General features: G+C 37.9%; 1 protein-coding gene across 16 annotated transcripts in view; it reads left to right on the top strand.

Moving 5' to 3' along the window:
- The window catches only part of MAP2K5 (mitogen-activated protein kinase kinase 5), a 271,419-nt gene that overhangs the window by 78,074 nt on the left and 171,193 nt on the right, over positions 1-22,152 (top strand). For all 16 annotated transcript variants that reach the window (XM_042988550.1, XM_007084542.2, XM_042988549.1 and 13 more), the window contains exons 9-10: positions 11,352-11,391; positions 22,071-22,139. In XM_042988550.1, coding sequence (XP_042844484.1) covers positions 11,352-11,391; positions 22,071-22,139 — 109 coding nt within the window. The remainder of the gene's footprint in view (positions 1-11,351; positions 11,392-22,070; positions 22,140-22,152) is intronic.

Here is a 22,152-nt window from a genome sequence, read left to right as displayed (position 1 = left end):
ACACTGGTGAAGTGAAACAATGACTTTGAAGAGAAACAATAATTCATAAAAGCAACATGTGAAGTATTGTAAGGCATTAGAGTAGTTGATGCCAATGGATAAATTCAACCATGTAGAGGTGCATGGGTGGCCCAGTTGGTTAAGTGTCCAACTCTTGCTATCGGCTCAGGTCGTGATCCTGCTGTCATGGGATTCAGCTCCACATCAGGCTTTGTGCTGAGTGTGGATCTTGCTTGGGATTCTCTCCCCCCACTCCCCCTGCATTCTCTTTTCCCCTCCCCTGCGCACTTGTGTGTGTGCATGCTCCTCTCACTCGCTCTCAAAATAAATAAATACAAAAAATCCAACCACACAAACCACAAGGTAGAGAATCTGGTAGGTGGAATTTTAATGCATTCTTTTCTTGAATCCCACCTTCTACATTCACACATATCCTGAACTAACCTTATTGTAAACTATTCTCTATGTGTATGCTGTCTGTACTGGAAATAGCCCAAGGGCTGACTTGAGATGGACCCAAATTTGAATCCTGTATTTGCCACTCATGAGCTCTTATTAACTTGGATGAGTTTCTTAATACCTTAATATTCCAGAGTCTGTTTTTATTATTATCTTTAGTGGCTTATGATACATCATAGGGGAGTTTGAAGATGTCTGTAGACTCTTAGGAATTGTCAGTACCCCCCGTTTCCCCCCCCCCCCGCTTCTGCCTTCTCCTGACTACCCCTTTATTTATTAACTCCTAAATATTTGAGTAGCTACTTTATGCTACATATTATGCTAGGGATTGTTGAGTGAAGTAAATGTGGTGTCTGCCTTCATGAAGCTAAAAAGTACAGGATTATATAGTCTAAAGCTGACTAGGTAAAGTTCCTCTGTTTTTGTTAATAAATATACCGTAACTCTGTCATCTTAACTTAAAATTTTAGGTTTATTTTGCTCATTCCCACATTTTATAAATACTCTCTAACCCAAGTCTTTTGTATCTTTTTCCTCCCTTTCCACATCCACAATTACTACCCGAGTTCATACCACCACTACTCGCATAGACTACTGTAACAGCTTTCTAAATGCTCCTTGCCCTTTCTGGTTTCTCCGCCTTTTTAATAGTATTGTGGTAATCTGCAGGCAGAGTAAAGTTTAAAAAATTTTTTTAAGTTTATTTATTTATTTTTGAGAATGACCGAGACAGTGTTAGTGGAGGAGAAGCAGATAGAGAGAGGGAGAGAGAGAATTCCAAGCAGGCTCTGCATCAGCCTGACATGGGGCTCAAACCCACGAAACCATGAGGTGACTTGAGCCAAAATCAAGAGTCGGACACTTAACCAGCTGAGCCACCGACGCGCCCCCCTAGAGTAAGGATTTTATGGGGCTCCTGGGTGGCTCAGTCAGTTAAGCGTCCAATTTCAGCTCAGGTCATGATCTCGCCATTTGTGGGTTCGAGCCCTGCATCAGGCTCTGTGCTGACAGCTCAGAGCCTGGAGCCTGCTTAGGATTCTGTGTCTCCCCCTCTCTCTGCCCCTCCCCTGCTCATGCTCCATCTCTCTCTGTCTCTCAGTAATAAATAAACATTAAAAAAAATTTTTTTAAGTTAAGGTCTGATCATATCACTCATCTATCCAAAAACCTTCAGTGGCTTTGTATTGGTCAGCAAATTGGGTACAGCAAAAGTTAAACAACAGTACCAAAAGCTGAAAGACAATGGTATCCTTAAAAGACTATGAGAAAATATTTGTCTCAGTTAAAGTGTCATTTAAGAGTGAGGGTAAAATAAATACACCTTCAGAAATTAATAAAAAGAATGTGTGTGTGTGTGCGCGCGTGCACATGTGTAGGCAGAGAGAGAAAGATAAATAGGGGGAGGAGGACGTGTTAGTTTATTACTGGGAAGTACTTTAGCTAGAACGAAACTGAATCCAAAAAGGAGTAAAATGAAAGAAGGAATGGTGACTATTTAGATAAACCTAACTATATAAATTTTTTTTTCAATGTTTATTTTTCGGAGAGAGAGAGAGAGAGAGAGAGAGAGAGAGAGAGAGACAGAGCACAAGCGGAGGAGGGGCAGAGAGAGAGAGGGAAACACAGAATCCAAAGCAGGCTCCAGGCTCTGAGCTGTCAGCACAGAGCCCGACACCGGGCTCGAACCCATGAACAGCGAGATCATGACCTGAGCCAAACTTGGATGCTTAACCAACTGAGCCACTCAGGCGCCCCAGATAAACCTGACTATACAAAACAACAATAGTAGTGATTAGTTCAGGGACATCAAAATGAAGTCAAACAAAAAGACTGGACAAAATAATATAAAGTGAGAAGGGCTAATTGGAATTAAAATATTCTAAGATTTTTATATTGTTTGAGAGAGGATAAAGATAGCAATTAACTTACTATTTTGTTAAATCAGGTATGATTATTAAAAATTGTATAAGTAATAACTAAAAGGCAAAGAATGGATGTAGAATTCCAAAACAAATAGAAGGAAGAAAAGGGTAATAATCCAGTAAAGTAGAGAGAGAGAGGTGTAAAGTAAATGAATTGGTGGTAGGAATAGATCCAAATGTATTAGTAATTACAGCAAGTATAAACAGACAATAAATATCAGCGATTACAATAAATATATTGCCAATTAATAGATTGGTTAGATTGAACTTTTAGAAATAAAGCCATATGCTCTTTTAGACTCTTTTAGGATACATTCCTAAAACAAAGACAGAGAAAGGTTGAGGGGCTCCTGGGTGGCTCAGTCAGTTGAGCATCCGACTCTTGATTTTGGCTGAGGTCATGATCCCAGAGTCATGGGATCGAGCTCCACGTCAGGCTCCACACTGAGCATGGAACGTCCTTAAGATTCTATCTCAGCCCCTCTTCCGTTCTCATCTGGGTTCTCTCTCTAAAAACAAACAAACGAATAAATAAATTTAAAAGCAGAGAAAGGTTGAAAGGGAAAGATGGGGAGAAGGTACCAGGAAAAACTAATCAAAAGAAAGCTGTGGTTACATTAATATAATAGAAAAAAAGTCCTTAAGGCAAAAAGTATCATTAGAGATAGAAAAAACTACTATATAATGATAGAAGAAGAGGACTGTGATTACATAACAGCTCAGAACTTACATATAACTAATAACAATCTTAAGATACGTAAAGCAGAAATATTCAGAAGTACAAGGAAAATTTGGTAAATTCAGTCATAGTGGGATAATGCCTCTCAGTATTCAGTAGATTAATCAGACCAAAATTAGTAAGGATATAAAAGATTGTAACATCACATTTAACAGGTTAGTTACATGGTCATATATAGAACTCTTCATCATTTGGGGTGCCTGGGTGGCTCAGTTGGTTAAACGTCTGACTCTTGATTCAGCTCAGGTCATGATCTCGCAGTTTGTGACTTTGAGCCCCACGTTGAGCTCCTCACTGGCAGCGTGGACCCTACTTATTTCTCTCTCTCCTTCTCTCGCTACCCCTCCCCTGCTCTTGCATGCATGCCTTCTCTCAACATAAATAAATAAACATTAAAAAAAAAAAAACCTTCATCAATCAAATGAGAATATAAATTATATTCAGGTACAGAAAATTTAATTTTTAAAAACCATACTAGGGCACAAGGCAAGTCTCACTGAAGTTTGTAACATATAGATCACTTTTTCTGACTATGGTAGTTAATTTAGAAATCATTAATAAGGGGTGCCTGGCTGGCTTAGTCAGTAGAACACGTGACTCTTGATCTTGGGGTCGTGAGTTCAAGCCCCACGTTGGGTGTAGAGCTCACTTTAAATTTTAAAAAGTTGAAAAAAAAGAAATTATTAATAAGTTAACCTTCTCCTACATTCGGAAATTAAAATGCACACATCTGAATAACTTATAAGTCATATATTATAATGGAATAAAAACACAACTGATCAAAACCATATATGAATGCTCATGTGATACAGTCATACCTAAAGGGTAGTTTTTTGTATAAACATTAGAGAAGAAAAACTGGATATTAATAGACTTAACATCTAACTCAAGAAAAAAATTTTTAAAAAAAACTTTTTTTTAAACATTTATTCATTTTTGAGACAGAGAGAGACAGAGCATGAATGGGGGAAGGTCAGAGAGAGAGGGAGACACAGAATCTGAAACAGGCTTCAGGCTCTGAGCTGTTAGCACAGAGCCCGACGCGGGGCTCGAACTCACGGACTGCGAGATCATGACCTGAGCCGAAGTCAGACGCCCAACCGACTGAGCCACCCAGGCACCCCCTCAAAAAAAAAATTTTTGATGGCAGGGCTTAATTCCAAAGAAAGTGGAAGGAAAGAAACTTAGAAAAAAAAAATCAAAATTCAAGAAACAACTCAAAACCAACAGCTGGTTCCTTGGAAAGATTGAGCACGTGTTACAGAAAGAAGGCACAAATAACAAAATTTGGGTGAAAAAAGGAGACATAATTCTAGACAGAGCAGAGATTTTTAAGAGGATACAATGAAAATTTTATGATAAAATTAAAAACAGAAATTGAACAGTTTCCTAGAAAAACTTTAAACTGCCTTAAGAAAAATAAAAAACAAAAATAGATCTGTAGCAATTAAGGGAATGTATTCATTTATTCATTCAACAAATATTCATAAAATGCGCCCAGCACAGTTTTAGGCACTGGAGATACAGCAGGGAACAAAAAAACAGAAGTTCCTGTTTTCATGGAGCTTGCTTTCTAGCAGTGGCAGACAGATAATAAATTAATAAACGATGTTAGGTGTTGATAAATTTCTATGAAGAATAAAGAAGGAGAATGAGCTTTTTAATCTCAGATAGTCAAAAAAGTAACTTTGGACCTGAAGTAAGTGATGGAGCAAGCCAAGTGGAAATTGGAGGAAGAGTGTCTCAGGCCTGAGGAGTAGGTACGAATGGCCTGAAGCAGGAGGATGTTTGGAGGAGCAGAGTGAGTAGTGTAGATAAGGGAGATTGGCAGCAGCAGAGCTCAATGAGTAACCAAGGAGTCCTTCTAAGACTTTTGATTCAACAGTTGGAAATCTACCCTTAAAGTGGGGATGATGATAATAACTTCTCCTCCTGTTATATGTCGAACTATATCTCAGTAAAGCTGGGGAAAAATAATTCCTACTCCTAAGACTATGGAATCAATTAATTAAATGCATGTAGAATTCTATCCAAGTGACAGATCTTCTTTTCACCCATAAGTAGTATTCATCTTTTCAAACATTTATTAGGTACGGAGCACCTCCCATGGGCCAGGACTCATGCAAAGTATAAAGAATGCAAAGATGATTAGGACATGGTAGTGTTCCCTGCCCAATATGGGAGATAGATAGAAACAATTTTCTGCAGTGTACTACGTGTTATAACAGATACTAAAGACTGAAGACTAGGAGAGGCCTCAAATTTTTATTTTATCTTCTATGAGGGTGTATATTAAAAGAAGGTATGTGAATTTTTAAGGTAGCTTATATTAACAGTAATTAACAAAAGCTTTCCTGTTAACAGAAGAATGAAAAGTAGGTTTCTCATTTAGCAACAATGATTGTCAGGTGGTGTTTCTGCTGAGATGAACACCGAATGTGGTACTATCTGTAGTGAAAATAGGCTTTGGTAACGGACAAGAGATAAACCTGGTAAGAAATCTAGACCTTGAATCATGGTATAGTCCTAGCATTTTAGATGACTGATTCTTTGTCTTCAGCAAGTTGGTTCAACATGAAATAATACAACTTGCTTTTCTTAACTAAAAATGATACACTGCAGCCTTTTTTCAGTCTTCTTTCCTAAAGCTTTATTAGCCTTCTTTTGTAGAGCACACAGCCTCTTTTTTTTTTTTTAATTTTTTTTTTAACGTTTATTTATTTTTGACACAGAGAGAGACAGAGCATGAATGGGGGAGGGTCAGAGAGAGGGAGACACAGAATTGAAACAGGCTCCAGGCTCTGAGCTGTCAGCACACAGCCCAATGCAGGGCTCGAACTCACAGACTGCGAGATCATGACCCGAGCCGAAGTCGGACGCTTAACCGACTGAGCCACCCAGGTGCCCCACAGCCTGACTCTTAAAGCACAGAGAGAACTCTTACTCTTTCGGTTTTAGCAGGTTTTATTCTTAAAATGCCTAGCTGCTCTGAAAACTTCCCAGGATCCTGACATTTAATGCATGCTTACTATGTGCCAGGCCTTGTCCTCAGTGCTTTACCTGCATTTATCTCCTGGAATCCTCACAGCTCTGTAGGTAGGGACCGATTTCCGCTTTCCAGACTTGAGACACAGTGAGGTTTTCTAACAATTTAAGTTCACATTAAGACGTGGCCGAGCTGGAACATGCAAAAGAATGAAACTAGACCCTACTCTTTCACCATGTACAAAAAACCCCGCAAAATGGATTAAAAACCTAAAATCCTTGAAGAGCACAGGCAGTAATTTCTCTGACATCGGCCATAGCAACATGTTTCTAGATATGTCTCCTGAAGCAAGGGAAACAAAAGCAAAAATAAACTATTGGAACTACATCAAAATAAGTTTCTGCACAGCAAAGGAAACAATCAACAAAACTAAAAAGCAACCTACAGAATGAGAGAAGATATTTGTAAATGACATCTGACAAAGGGTTAGTATCCAAAATATATAAAGAACTTATACAAATCAATACCCCCCAAAACAAATAATCCAATTTAAAGATGGGCAGAAGACATGAACAGACATTTCTCCAAAGAAGACATCCAGATAGCCAGCAGACACATGAAAAGATGCTCAACAAAACAAAACAAAACTCAACATCACTCTCCATCAGGGAAATACAAATCAGAATCACAATGAGCTATCACTTCATGCCTGTCACAATGGCCAAAATTAACAACACCAGAAACAACACATTTTGGCAAGAATTTGGAGCGAAAGAAACCCTCTTATACTGTCAGTAGGAACACAAACTGGTGCAGCCACAGTGGGAGACAGTACAGAGGTTCCTTGAAAAATTAAAAATAGAACTACCCTATAATCCAGCAGTTGCACTCTTAGGTATCTACCCAAAGAATGCAAAAATACTAATCCAAAGGGATACATACACCCTGGTGTTTATAGCAGTCTTCTTTTAGCCAAATTATGGAAACAGCCAAATTATGGAAACAGACCAAGTGTCATCGATTACTGAATGCATAAAGAAGATATAGTATGTCTCCGTATATATACACACACACAGACACACACTGTAGAATATTATTCAGCCATAAAGAATGAAATCTTGCCATTTGCAACAACATGGATGGAGCTGGATAGTATAATGCTAAGTGAAATAAGTCAGAGAAAGATAAATACCTTATGATTTCACTCATATGCGGGATTTAAAACAAAGAAGCAAAGGGAAGAAAGATAGAGGCAAACAAAGAAACAGACTCTTAACTATAGAGAACAAACTGAAGGTTACCAGAGGGGAAGTGGGTACGGGGATTAAGGAGTGCACCTGTGACGAGCACCAGGTGTTGTATGGAAGTGTGGAATCACTATATTGTACACCTGAAACTAATATTACACTGTATCTTAACTAACTAGAATTTAAATAAAAACAAAAACAAAAACAAAAGAAGTGGCAGAGCTGGGATCAAAACTGGACAGTGACTAAGAGCCTACACCCTTCGCTCTTCTCCCTCTCATGATAGGTTGACAGTGCTTGCAGAATGCTTCTTTGTCTGGAGACATTCAGAGGTGGTGGTCCTCAGCCTGACTGACATAGGTCGCACCTTTTAAGTTTTGAATTATGAGCTTCCCTGCCCTAGAATGCCGTTAAGAAAACTTACACATCACCACATATTTCTTTTAGGTCCTAAAATGTGTGTATTCTGCCACAGTTCCAATCTTGGCCTTGCCGTTGATTGTTAAGTTGGGACAAGTTTTTTCACCCTGGCTTTTGGGTGTAGCCAATGTAAAAGGAAAGGATTAGATTAGACAATTCTTTATATTACCTACTATCTCAATAAATTATCTGATTCTGTACCAAAGTTAAAAGTTGATGCCAACTTTTTGTCTAGTCATCTAAAACCTATTGTTCCAAATGAAAGAAGAAAGTAAGAAAATACAGATAGTAAGTGTTGCCCTCTGTTACCCATCTCCTTGCTATTTTAAATACTCAAAAAATTTATGCCAGGCTACTAGTTTGTGCCTTGCAAAAGTGTATATGTTGTTGTGTGCTCAATTTTAAGGGCTGGGAGTATTCCCAGAAGGTCTGTGCTGGTCACAAACAAACCGGAACACTCAAGGACTCAGCACTCAAAATATAACATAAAAATGCTTCCTTCATGCACTCATTGGAACAGGTAATTACTGTAGCAACAATAAACTAATTTGAAGTGTTAGCTGTTAATTAAAACAATGCAGAGGTGTATAGTTGTCTTTTGGTGTAACCAGAGCCTCCATTCAAACTTCATTAATCACTTTATAGTTAATGTGTTGGGGAAGGTCAAGACAATTGAGATGCAGTATCTGTTGAAAGTAAACAAATTCCTTTTCTCCAGGTAGAATGCCATTTGCAAAGTTAAGGGACACGTTCAACTCATGACTGGCCTTGCCTTTGTCATCCACTTCTCCCTGATGATTAAATGTTAAACTGGTACTGTCATTGCACTGTAAACCAAACCTCCCAGCATCTTTATTGCTCGAAATTGAACCCAAACTTCCACGGATGAATTAGCGTGCGTCATAATTAAATCATCAAGCCTCCCCCTTTTAATTCACTTGGAAATAGGAGACCTTTCTTTTGGAAAAGACATCGGCCTTCTTGACAAGCTAATTAAGTTGCCAAACTGTCCAGTACGGTGTATACATTAGACTATCTTCTAGTCATCTCCTTATCACTGCTGTTGGTCTCAAACGTCCAAGTGTTGCTTGTTGTCCAAAGTAGCACCACGGTTCTTTTTGCAACTTTTGAATCCTTGTGTATGCATTCAACTGTTCTATCTTCATATTTTAGTCCTTGGTTAGGAATTCTAATATGCAGCATTTTTTTAAGTTTATTTATTTATTTTTTAACATGAAATTTTAATATGAAATTGTCAAATTGGTTTCCATACAACACCCAGTGCTCATCCCAAAAGCTGCCCTCCTCAGTACCCATCACCCACCCTCCCCTCCCTCCCACCCCCCATCAACCTTCAGTTTGTTTTCGATTTTTCAGAGTCTCTTATGCTTTGGCTCTCTCCCTCTCTAACCTCTTTTTTTTTTTTCTTAAGGTGGAAATTGGAAGAATTTCTAGTATACAAGGGGAAAATAATATATTGTTATCTTACATATTATATTACCTACATTCGCACAGAATAAGGTTATTAACTTCCTTCAAATCACCTTTCAGATTAGTATAATCTAACAACTTCTCTGCCAGGCAGTGACAACACCACAATGTTAGTTTTTATATACCAGTCTGTCGTATGAGTTCAGATCTATCATGAGTCGAATCATGACCTGAAATGTAGCTTCACATTCTAAAAGTCTTACGTTAACATAGATAATAAATTAAATGGTAATTTGTTCTAAAACCAGTATATTATAGGGGTTCCTCTTATAAAATGTATACCACTTGATGCAAAGTGTAAAATTTTTTAAATTTCAGTTTTATAAATGCAGGAGTATTTATGTATACTAGAGAGGTTGATATTTAGAGAAAGTCTTTAGACACCTTACAGGTTAAAGAACTCTTAAGTAAGGTGAATAGTTGCCACTTAATTTTTATAATCTTGCCTTTCTTTAAGTGAGATACACTTGGGTTTCTTTACAATTAATTGTTAAAGGCTAAGTTTACTTTCCGTAGTCCACTCAAATAGGAAAAACAGAACAAATTTCTTGTAACACTAATATATATAGGTATATACATATATAGATATGCACATATCTATATATGTATGTTTTTTCTAGTATTACCCAAATTTGTAACATTTTATGTGTGAAAATTTACAAACACTTGATGGTTCTTAATAATGAAACCATTTTTATAAGTCAGTCACTTAAAAAAAAAACACTTGTCAGTGATTGCAAAAGGCCAGTAAATTTACTAAAATTCTAAAATTTGAATTACATACTTCAAATAAGTGAATTTTACATATATAATTGCACCTCAATAAATCTGTTAAAAAATTTGTCAGAGCAGCCACACAGATATTTCTGCTGAAACAACAGAAACTGATATTTTCATTTTGATAATAGTAGAATCTATGTTTTGTTTAAGAAATGAGCAGTTTTTTCTACTGAGTCATCGCCAAGTAAACTATTGGGAACCTGGTAAATATATTTTGCAACTTGGCCGGTAAAGTCAGGGAATTCCTAGGAAGCTAACTTCCACTGTCCCACATCTTCCCTGCCCAAACACCTTAACACAGCTGGGCGAGAAGAAGAACAATCTGATTTTGGCCAATTTGCAAAATCCTCTACAGTGCAAGATTTTAACTCTTGCAAACCGATTGTTTATTTATACTTTTATGGACTTGCAAGAACAGTGCTTGTTTATACTGTGTAGTTTGTTTAGACACTTCTTTATAAGACGGATTGTCCCTGGATGATGGTCAGAATGTACCTTCCTTGCAGAACGTGTGTGAAAGGCCACATGTCACTTAAACACAAAAGGTCTTGATGAGAAGTAATGGGGTTTTGTTTCTGCAAACCCGATTATTTTATTCCTTTTCATAAATGAGTGTGTTTCTTTTCCTTGATTTCAATTGTTATTTCACTGTATCTCGTCATTTGAGCTTGTCTCTTTTCTAAAGCTTTTTTAATATTGAGAGGTGCTAAAATTAGGAAAAGATGAACCACATACTTGAGCCTGATAAGTCTGTGATTTCTTATATGAATTTATATCTTAAGCCGTAGCTAATCCCATGTGTTTTGAGATGATTTTGATGAAATGTAGAGATTTAGTTTACCTGTATATATAGTTGAAGTACACAAAAGGAAAACCTCCCACTTTACAAATGGCTCCGCACAGTGTTTAGCCGAAGACTTAGAAGATTCCCACGCACACAGTGATGGTCAGTTGTGAGGATCTGGAGGCAGAAGACTTGGGTTTGAGGTGTCGTTCTGCCACTTATCAACTCTGTGCCCTTGGGAAAACTGCTTAGCTTCTCTGCCCTTCGGAGATCTCAGTCTCTAAAAGGAAGATGATAATACCCACATTACCTCAGAGGGTTATTTTCAGGTAATGTATAGTGAATGGTTGTATAAACCATTAAGCTCGATAGAAACATCTATTGCTCATGTTATGAGTGTTCTTTGAAAGTATCACATATCCCATTGCTGGCAGATATGTTCTAATTTATATTTACGTCCTTAACCATTCTGTAGGTTGTTTAGTATCCCAAGTGATTTTGTCATGTTTTTTTCTTCCCATAGAGCATATCATGTCCCAAGTGGGAAAATATTAGCTGTAAAGGTAAGTGCTGGATGTGTTTTATGAAATTCATGAAGTTCTTAATGCTCACTACTTTGTCCTTCTCCGGTTAGCTTTGAGTCACAGTTATTGTGAAAGAGGAGATGAAATAATGTGTTAGCTTTGAGTCACAGTTATTGTGAAAGAGGAGATGAAAGATTTGGATGGTAGGTTATGGAAGCTTTGGTCCTGTTGTAGTAATCAGCTCCTTCTCTCAGGATACCTTCACCAGCTCAAGCACTGTTTTCCTGTCTATTGAGTTATTTGTTCCTTTAGATGTCAGAACTCTTAGATTGTTGTCAATAATATATTTAAAGACAGTCAACTTTAGGTTATTCAGTCCAAGAGAAGGGAGCACCCCTATAAATCATCTAAAAAACTCAACTGTTTGGCCTTGCAAGGGCATTATAATTTCTCATAATTTCATACGTTTTGAATTACACTTAACCTTGGCTAATATTAAAATTCTCATGCATGATTATTTAGTTAGGTATGGCAAGGGGCTAATAGCTATTTCTGAAAAGGATTAAGAGCAATTTTAAAGAAAGGACACATTTAAAACAGAGCTGTTAGAGACTTTGAATAAATGCAAACAGCAGGTGTTTACAAATATGCTGTCTACCAGACCTGACCATAAAACTGAGCTTTAGAGAAAGGACTATATTGTTGTCACTGTATATTCCTAGATACTATAAAATTTATAAAACATACTAGATGTTTAAGCTGAGTTGATTGAATGAATCATTTAAGAGTAGGTATGATTGAGGTGCCTGGGTGGCTCAGTTAGTTAAGCATTAGACTCTTGATCTCAGCTCAGGTCTTGATCTCAGGGTTGTGAGTTCAAGCCCCATGTTGGACTCCACACTGGGCGTGAAGCCTAGTAAAAAAAAAAAAAAGTAGATATTATTGCTGTGTTGAAATTTCATCTGAGTTGAATGAATGAATGATTTAAGAGTAGATATAGTTATTCTATTTAAACTTTTAGTTTAGCCCTGAGCTTCTTGGCTGCCAATGCAAAATCCAAGTAACTTATTTAATAGTCATACTCTGAAAGAAAGAAATGTGCTATTTCTTCAAAACAGGCAGAGTTTCTTTTATTAAATCTTAGCAGTATGTTATTTAGTTTCTACATATTTAGAGATTTTCTAGATATCTTTCCATTATTGGTTTCTAATTTAAGTCTGTTGTGGTCAGAGAACATACTGTCTATAATTGGAATTATTTTAAGTTTACTGAGATTTGTATTATGGCCCAGGATATGAATTATCTTGGTTAAGTGTTTCCTGTGCACTTGAAAAAAATGTATAGTCTGTTTTATAGGGTGTTGTGTAAATGTCAATTAGATCAAATTGGCTGACAGTGTTCAAAATTTCTGTATGCTTTACTGCTTTTTATCTATTTGTTCTGTCAACTATTGAAAGATGGGTGTGGAAATTCCCAGCAATAATTGTGGATTTGTCTGGTTTTTTTCCTTGCAGTTCTTTCATCTTTTGCTTCATGTTTTTTGCAAATCTGTTAGGCATATTTAGGAGTGTTATGTCTTGTTGATGAATTGGCCCTTTATTATTTCATTACAAAGTGGCCCTTCTTTGGCCATGATAATATTCTTTGCTCTGAAATCTACATTGTCTGATATTAACATAGATAGCTACTGCAGCTTTATTTTGACTAGTGTTAGCATGCTATAGCCTTTTATTTTTAACCTGTTATGTCATTTTATTTGAGATAAATTTCTCATAGCCAGCATATAGTTGGGTCTTGTATTTTAGTCCAATCTCATAATTTCTGCTTTTTAATTGCACCTGCCAGACTGGCTTGTGAGGCTGGTCATCTTGATATACTTTGTTCTTTCCTTCCCTAATATCATTTAAAACATTTTCTTTGGAAACTTTTTTAAAAAGTTACTTAAACTTACAGAAAAGTTATAAGATGCTTCCTCCAGATTCCTCAGTTGTCAACAGTTAACTACGTTTGGTTTAAAAAAAATATGTACACACACACACACCTTGGTTTGAGAGCGTAATTCATTCTGGAAACATGCTTGTAATCCAAAGCACTTGTATATCAAAGTGAATTTCCCCATAAGAAATAATGTAAACTCAGATGATTTGTTCCACAACCCAAAAATATTCACATAAGAATGATTACAAGTGGTGCCTGGGTACCTCACAGTTGAAGCACCCGACTTTGGCTCAGGTCGTGATCTCACAGTTTGTGAGTTCGAGCCCATGTCAGGCTCTGTGCTGACAGCTCAGAGCCTGGAGCCCACTTTGAATTCTGGGTCTCCCTCTCTCTCTGCCCCACCCCCACTCACACTCTGTCTCTGTCTCAAAACTAAAAAAAAGTAAAAAAATTATATAAAAAAGAATGATTATAATACTGTAATGTAATACAAAATAATAAAGAAAATATAAAATATAAAGAAAAATAAACAAATTAACCTGCACTTACTTTTGAAAACCTTTGTGGCTGGTATGAGGGAGACAAGAGAGAGGAGGGTTATTGTGTAGGACAACTTTCACCATTACTAATGGAATCACTGCTATCTATTGGCTCAATGGAATCTTTTTCTGCACGGGAGCCATTGTATATATACGCTCACACGGATGTTGACTATGGTACAGTGTTAATAAACTCTTGTCATATACTGTATTTAATGTAACTGGCAATAAGGCAGCAGAGGAAGGGGTCTATATCTGCAGTCAGCCTGACCTAGAATGAAGCAAAGCATTCCTAAGCTTACTCTTGTATGGAAAAGCAAAGGACTGTCTATAAGTGATCTGAAGTGACAAAAAAATACACAAGTGCCAGTTGTGGGCACCTTCAATGTTCTGAAAAATCACTGACTTCTGCCAAACTGTGTGGCCTGAAACCAACCATCCAAGCATGGGAGATGATCACCCGCAATCCTACAGCGAGAGAGAGAGAGGGAGAGAAAACCTTTGGCTCAGTTCTGATCATGTGACATTCGGCATCACGTACTACTCATATTGCAAGCCATCGCTCATGTATCAAGTTAAAATTTATTAGAAGTGTTTGCTCGTGTTGCAGAACACTCACAGAACAAGTTACTTACAAACCAAGGTTTTATTGTGTTTAGGATTTGTTGAGATTCTTGGTTCTGTGGATTTTTAGCCTTCATCAAATTTGGGAAATTTTTAGCAATTATACCTCCTCCCCCAACTTTGGGAACTGAAATTCCATCTGTGTTAGGTTACTTGATGTTGTCCCATACTAAAATGATCCTCTGTTATTTGTTTTAGTCTTTTTTTTTCTCTCTAATGTTTCATTTTTGGATAGTTTCTGTTTTCAGGTACTCAAGTTTTTATCTACACTGTCTAATCTACTATTACTCTTGTCCAGTGTATTGTTCATCTCAGGCATTGTACTTTTGATCCCTAGAAGTTTATATGGGTCTTTTTTACATCTTCTGTGTCTTAACATGCTCAGTATTCCTTCTACCTTCTTGTATGTATGTAATGTAGTTATGGAATATGTGGAATATAATTTTATTAATGGTTTTGTCTATTAATTCCAGGGTATGTGTCATTTGGGGTCAGTTTTGACTGATTACTTTTTCTCCTCATTTTGGGTTGTATTTTCTTATTTTTAAAACCTCTTTTTTTTTTTTCTTTTTGAGAGAGAGAGAAGGAGGGTACAAGTGAGAGAGAGAAGAGAATCCCACAAGTGACAGAGAAGTGGGGCTCATGCTCACCCGACCTGAGCTCTCCCGATGCGGGGCTCATGCTCACCCAAAGTGGGGCTCAGTCTCACTCGAAGTGGGACTCGTGCTCACCCCGCTGCAGGGCTTTGCTCACCTGATATGGGGCTTGTGCTCACCCAAAGCAGGGCACAATCTTACAGGATGTGGAATTCAAACTCACCAACTGTGAGATCATCACCTGAGCCGAAGTCAGATGCTTAACAACTGAGCCACCCAGGCACCCTAAAACATCTTATCATTTTTGATTGGATGCCAGTTGTGTCTCATACTAGATACTAGATATTTTTGCATTGCTGTAAATACTTTTCAGCTTATTCTGAGATGCTATTTAGTGACTGTGAAAGTTTGATCCTTTCAAGACTTACTCTTAAGCTTTATTAGATGGGACCAGTCCAGTGGTTAGTTGGGAACTTATTTAACCCCACACAATTAAGGTGACAGTCTTCTGAATACTCCACCAATGCCCCGACCATTACGGGATTTTCCACACTGCTTGGTGAGAGTGCAAACTCTTTCTGCCTAGTGTGAGGTCTGGAGATTGTTTCTCTGGTCTTTCTGGCAGTTCTTTCCCTGGCCTCAGTGTTAGTTCCCTGACTTCCAGATGCTGATTGATCATTAATCAACTGAAGACTCCAGGGGGTCCCTTAGCACATCCCTGGAGCCCTCTTCCTTTGGTGTTCTGTCAGGGAACTCTAACTGCTGTGGCTTCCTCACACCCCAGTTCCATGTCCTCAACTTAGGGAGATGGCTGAGCTTTGCCTGGATTTCCCTCCCAGCACAGGGGCCTGGACACTCTCTAGTCTGTAAGCTGGACAATCATAGGGCTCCTCTCATTTGCTTTCTGTCTCTCAAAGATCACTGTCCTGTTGTAGCTGTTGTCAATGTTTGGAAGCCTGTTAATTGTTCTGGGTTTTCTGGGTTTCTGGGTTTTGTTTTGGATCTCTTCTTCCTCGTCACCTCTCCAGTACAGATGCTTGTTTTGTCTCTTGTCAGACACTGACCAATGTTTAAACTGTTCTCCCAGAAATAGAGGCTACCATTTATTGATTATTTATACTGTGCTGAGCACTCTACATGTTTTTCTCATGTAATAATTAATTAATTAATTAATAGCTTGTCCATGGGCACCGGGGTGGCTCAGTTGGTTGAGCATCCAGCTCATGATCTCATGGTTCATGGGTTCAAGCCCCGTGTCGGGATTCTCTCTCTGCCCCTCCCCCATTCATGAGCACATGTTCGTTCTCTCTCTCTCCCTCTGTCTGCCTCAAAATAATAAACTTTAAAAATAAGTAGCTTGCCTAAGGTCCCATAACTAATAAGTAATAGAACCAGGATTTGAAGTCAGGCAAGTCTTCCCCAGGTTCATGCTTCCTTCCAACCTGTGTACTGTATTGCTGTTCACTACCCTCAGATTTGGCTTCCTAAAGCATAGTTCTGGTCTCATGTCTTTCCCTCTCAGAAGGCTTGAAAGGCTCTATATAACTCCCAAATAAACTAAGAACTCTATGGGGTGAAACTCAAGATCTTGCACAATATGTCATCAGCCTACTTTTATAGCATATCTTATGTGTCTGAATGCTGTGCTTCTTTTAAGTTGAACTCCTTGCTTTATCTGAACCCAGGTACTTTCACACTTCAGCACTTTGATTCACGTATTTTTCTCTAATTAGAATGCCTTCACCCATGTCTCTACCTATCAAAATTCTTAACAGCCTTCAAGGGTCAGCTCCAAAGCCCGGTCCTCTATTGAACTTACTTAGATAAATCCTGTCACGTATGGTCTATCTCTCACTCACTCACTTTGTCCTTTGAAACTCTCTAGAATTCTCTGTATGTGTCTCTTGTGGATGTTATCACATACTGCCTTGTATTTGGCTGTTAATATACATGTGCCTTCCCTCTCTTACATTGAAAGAAATCTCTTTGTAAGTAAAGAAAAGATCTTATTTATCTTCTTGTCTTACTCATTGAATCATGCCGAACTTTGCATTTGGGCCTAGATAGAGCACTCCATGTAATGACGAGGTATTCAACACATAATTTGTTAAATGACTCAATAGATAAATTTGGTTCTTTCATTCGTTCTTTTAGTTCACTCATTCATCTTTTGAAGTAGCATCTTGAAAGCAGGTTCACCTCACATACAAAATATCCCATAGTGTTCTTTATATGGACCATTGCTCTCACCCAGAGTAGTTCTTAGCTTATTTTTTTTTATATATATTAAAGGGTGAAATGAAAGGTTAAGAGTTAGAAGTGCATTTGATCTTTTCCTGACCCTCTCCTGACTTTTGTGTGACTTCAAGCATGTCACTTAAACCTCTCTGTGACCTCAGCTGCGAGATGGGGCTGCCTTGTGTCACAGAGGGCTTGCGAAGAGCAGCAAATCACAGTCCTTGTCTAAACAGAATCACCTGCAGGGTTCTGATGCCTGCATAGAATGATGTGGGAAATTTAATATCCCAAGCCAAGTGGTCAGTTGGACCAGCACTTTGAATGTCTGTGGGTACAGTCAGATGAAAGTCCTTGAAAATCTGTTACTTTTCTCTTCCTACTCAAAATATTTGTATTTTTTATACTTTTAAATCTTCTTATGTTTTAGACCAACAAAAGAATATCATAGTGTTTCCCCTTTCAGACTTTAAAGGTGGGAAATCATTACTTCAGATATTTTATTTTATTTTATTATTATTATTTGTGTGTGTGTGGTGCAAAAAGGTGGTTTTATTGAAGCACGGGGACAAGTACCCGTGGGCAGGAAGAGCTGCCATTAATTCAGATATTTTAAAAAGCAAGTTGAACTTTGGGAGGAATAGAAATACCTTGGATTTTTATTTTACACCACTGAATTCAGACAATTTGTACCTTAAAGAGACCATTTTGAAAAATGCTAATTGTATTTTAAAGATAACTGTTTGATAAGGACTATAACTCATGAAATGTGTTTCTAACTAGCTTTATTTTAGGGGGAGGGGTGTAGATACGCAAGACAGTCGCAAACAAGTAGAGCAGAAAACAAATAAAAACACTGTTAGCCATCTTGCATACGGAACCTTTTTATATCATTAATGTTTCTGTACAATCCTTCAAAGAGTACAGCTTAATGTATTTCCTAATATTTTTTATATTCCGATTGGGAAAAAGTCATCTAACAGGAAATTTCTTAGCTTGTATATAGCATGTGCTGATTATCATTCTTTGACTGCTTTGGGTTTCTGTTGCTTTTAAACTAGCATTTAAATGGACCATTTGATTAATCATTTGTATACTGACTGTAATCCTCCCAAATTTCCTTTCTGAGTTGTACATACTGTAAAAGACAATTATGTCGCCACAGATTAAATAAGCGAATTAAAACAGAATAGAGGCTTAATTTGACCTGTGATTTTGCTCTCCTTCCCTTTAGTGGAGCGTGTGCCACTCCAGCAAATAAATGAAGTCATCCATGACAGCTTGTGATGAATTGCCGTATTTATACTGTATATTTTAATAGCCTCACACTAATTTAAATTGAGCACAGAGTAAATTATAATTCAGTCACTTGACTGCTTAGATTTAACTTGACAACTCATCCTTATTTGTCCTGGAGGTGTAGTGGAGAGCAGCGGAAATGTGCGCAGGTATTTCAGTCCCTCATTAACCCTTTCTCCATGAAGTGCTTCATGCGCACATCCTCCCCAGTTGGAGAAATTTAGCTCTTCCTAAGGAGAAAAAATAAGAATAATGAAGACTCGGGGAGTCCACACTTCCCTTGCACCTCAAAAAGAAAATTAGTATTTGCCATGCTTTTTTCCGTGGCTTTCAAATAAGGAATCGGACTTATTTTTAGCAGTTTAACAGCTCACTCACAGGAATGCCCAGGGGAAGGAGAATTAACCTTATACCTAGAGTGCCAAGTCTCCCAGAAAATAGAAGAGCATTGCAGTAGAGTTATTTTGAGGTGAATTTTGCTTTCCCTCTTAAGTTCCAGAAATTACTTTATTCACTTTTGCACCGTTACGGAATCGCCACTCTTCCAGACCATAACAAATACCATGAATGATCAAGACCCTTTAGAATGCAATGGATTGGCCCTACAAATACAGTGTTACTTGCTACATTTTAGGTCAGTGTGGCACTTTTATTTATTTTGCTGTTTGTGTCTTTGGTTTTAAATTCATTTGTAGAAACCAAGCAATCCACTTCTTTCCTGTCTAGAAACAGCTTCTTATTTAGAGGATTATGGTCATAAGGAGCACTTTAATTAAATCCCACATCACTTAATGGGCACTGCCGTGAGTAAGACCTGTGGTGGGTGCTGGGGGTGGGGAGTGGGGGCGGACCAGAGAAAGATGCCCATGATTCAGTCCTTGCCCTTGCAGGGCTTACAACCACTCTGCTCTCTAGGCTTATGGTTTTAGGGGGTGAGGCATGAGTGCCAAGGCAGAATGTGATAAGGAGAAATATCAAGGGCCAGAGCTAGAAATAAATTCTGATAGAGGGCTTTGGGGATGGCTTCATAGAGGTAGTGGCAGCATTCAGGCTCATCTAAAAGATAGAAAAGGTTTTACAATGGGGCGCCTGGGTGGCTCAGTAGGTTAAGCGTCCAACTCTCGAGTTTGGCTCAGATCCTGATCTCATGGTTCATGTGATCGAGTCCCACATAGGGCTCTGCACTGAGTGTGGAGCCTGCTTAAGATTCTCTCTCTCCTTCTCCCTCTGCCCATCTTTGCTCACGTGCATATGCGCTCTCTCTCTCTCAAAAGAGAAAGAAAGAAAGAAAGAAAGAAAGAAAGAAAGAAAGAAAGAAAGAAAGAAAGTAAGTTACTAACTGTGGAGTAGAGCGAGGAAGCACAACTCAAGTGGAGGCATCATTAAGACTGGAAGTGAGGAAGGCACAGGACATGTGTGTGGACCCCAGTACAAAGCACCTAGTTTCTACATTTGTGGTGTGGTGGTGGGCATAGCTGCCTTCCAAATCATCTGGTTTCACATGAGGATTGGGTTTGTGGTGGGGAGTAGTGGGAAAAGGAGTTAGAATCACCAGATTGTGGAAGAATTCTTTGAATGTCATGCTAGAGTTATGCTAACGTTATGCTAGGACATGGGAACCTAATTAAGGTTCTTGATCAAGGGAATGATATGTTTATAGCCAATAGTTTGGGGTTAACGGTAAGGTGTTGGCTGGTTGTGGTGAATCATTTCTGGGTTGGGGGCCTGGAGATGTGGTATATCTTAGTGGTCATACTCAATACTGAATAAATGGCATTTTTGAAACCTTAGATAAGTGGCTCTCAACCTTGCTGTGGAATAGAAATCGGCTGGAGAGTTTTTAAAAAATATTAAGATGTGGGCCCAACCCAAGATTGATTCCATTATTCTAGGGTAAGTTCTGTGCATGAGGACTTGTTTAGAGTGCCGTCATGTATTTATATAAATACCTTTATATAAAAGTAATGATAACCTGAGGCCAGGGTTGAGAGCCACTGCTCTAAGGTAAATAATACGTTCATTCCTTTTAGCAGTTTTTGAGGGTGAAAGATGCCCTGTACTTGACATGGTGGTGTGAAAAGTTCTGATATTTTATGGCATGGAATTGAAACAACACTCGATGAATTAATTTTGTCACTAAGTTTTATATAGGAACAAAAATGTAAGTGAATATTGTTGGCAAATGACTATTGATCGAGAGAAACGTTTAAATGTTTCTTGGCAGTTTTGTATTACACTTACAATCAGGTTTAGTGAGAGCTTTTATAAATAACCCTAAAGCAAACTCTTGATAGAAACTGGCCGTGCCTTTTTTTCCCCTTCCCTTTCCCCTTCCTCAAATGGATGTCAGTACTATAAAATGTGTGTTTTAGAATTATCTTTTTCTTTCCCTGCTCTGTCAGCAGTTTGCAATTCATAATTTATGGGTTTTTTCCCCAGTATGAGTGTATATATTCTGCAGTTGTAACACAAAATGTAGTTCGGTATTGGATGGTATATAACTGCACTATCATGGTAATTGTGAATGTTAAGTTTTTATCTAGAAATGTCTAGAGTCAGAAACTCTGCCACAAATCTTAAAAATTGCCTTTCACCTATTTGATTCTCAGCACTGTCTTTTTTAAGTAAAAACAATTTCCCTTGAATTGGCTTCACTGAACTGTTGAGTAAAATTTGAACAGTTGATGGTCTCCTTTCTTAAGAAATAAGTGTTTGAAATAAACTAGAATTTATTCTAGGTAAGTTTGTAAATTGTTTTTCATTTCTGTGTCATGAATCTGACTCAGTGGTTGATGTGTTAAGGAAAACCATAAACCACCACAGGACGTTCTAAAAAGTACACAGTCCTCAGAGTCGGGGAGGGACCTTGACATTGCCAGGCTTTGTGGCTTCTCAGAACCTTGGTTTCCTCCTTTAAAAGGAGAGAATTAGATGAAATCATTTCTGTGGTTCCTTCAAGCTCCAGCATCTTTTTCAGTATTAGCAAAGAAACGTGACTGAAGAATATAAAAAGATGATGTATTTTAAAAACTCCTTATTTCTCTCTAAAAAGCCTACTTTAAATGTCATTTTTACTCATCATCCTCTCTGCTCATCGCCTTGTGTCTGAATTACAAGACAATTTTTTAAAATGGTTTCAGGGTCATTCCTTTCTTCCTCTTCTGGAAATAACCAATGTGGCCAAAATAGGGTGTATAAATTAAGGGTGTTATAACTTAACTGACTTTTAAAGCCATTAATACTGACCTTTGAGACCTGGCTTTCTCCTTGGTCCCATCAATCACTTCTATACCACCTCCCCCAATACAAAAGGTTAGGCAGATGTGGATACAGTTTATATTCCTGAGGGTTATAGTGGTGGAGAGGAGAAAGGGGCAATGAATAGAGGAAACACCATATTTTTTCTTTTTATATTTCATAGTGAGTATAGCTATATTTAATTTAAAGATGAATATATGTGTGAATGTTGATTCCTTTCTGTATTTAGGTCATACTGTTAGATATTACACTGGAACTTCAGAAGCAAATTATGTCTGAATTGGAAATTCTTTATAAGGTAATTTTTCCTT

Source organism: Panthera tigris, chromosome B3 (assembly GCF_018350195.1).
Source record: "Panthera tigris isolate Pti1 chromosome B3, P.tigris_Pti1_mat1.1, whole genome shotgun sequence".
Classification (NCBI taxonomy): Eukaryota; Metazoa; Chordata; class Mammalia; order Carnivora; family Felidae; genus Panthera; species Panthera tigris.
The sequence above is the reverse complement of the archived record's forward strand: the minus strand, read 5'-3'. Positions and strand labels throughout refer to the sequence as shown.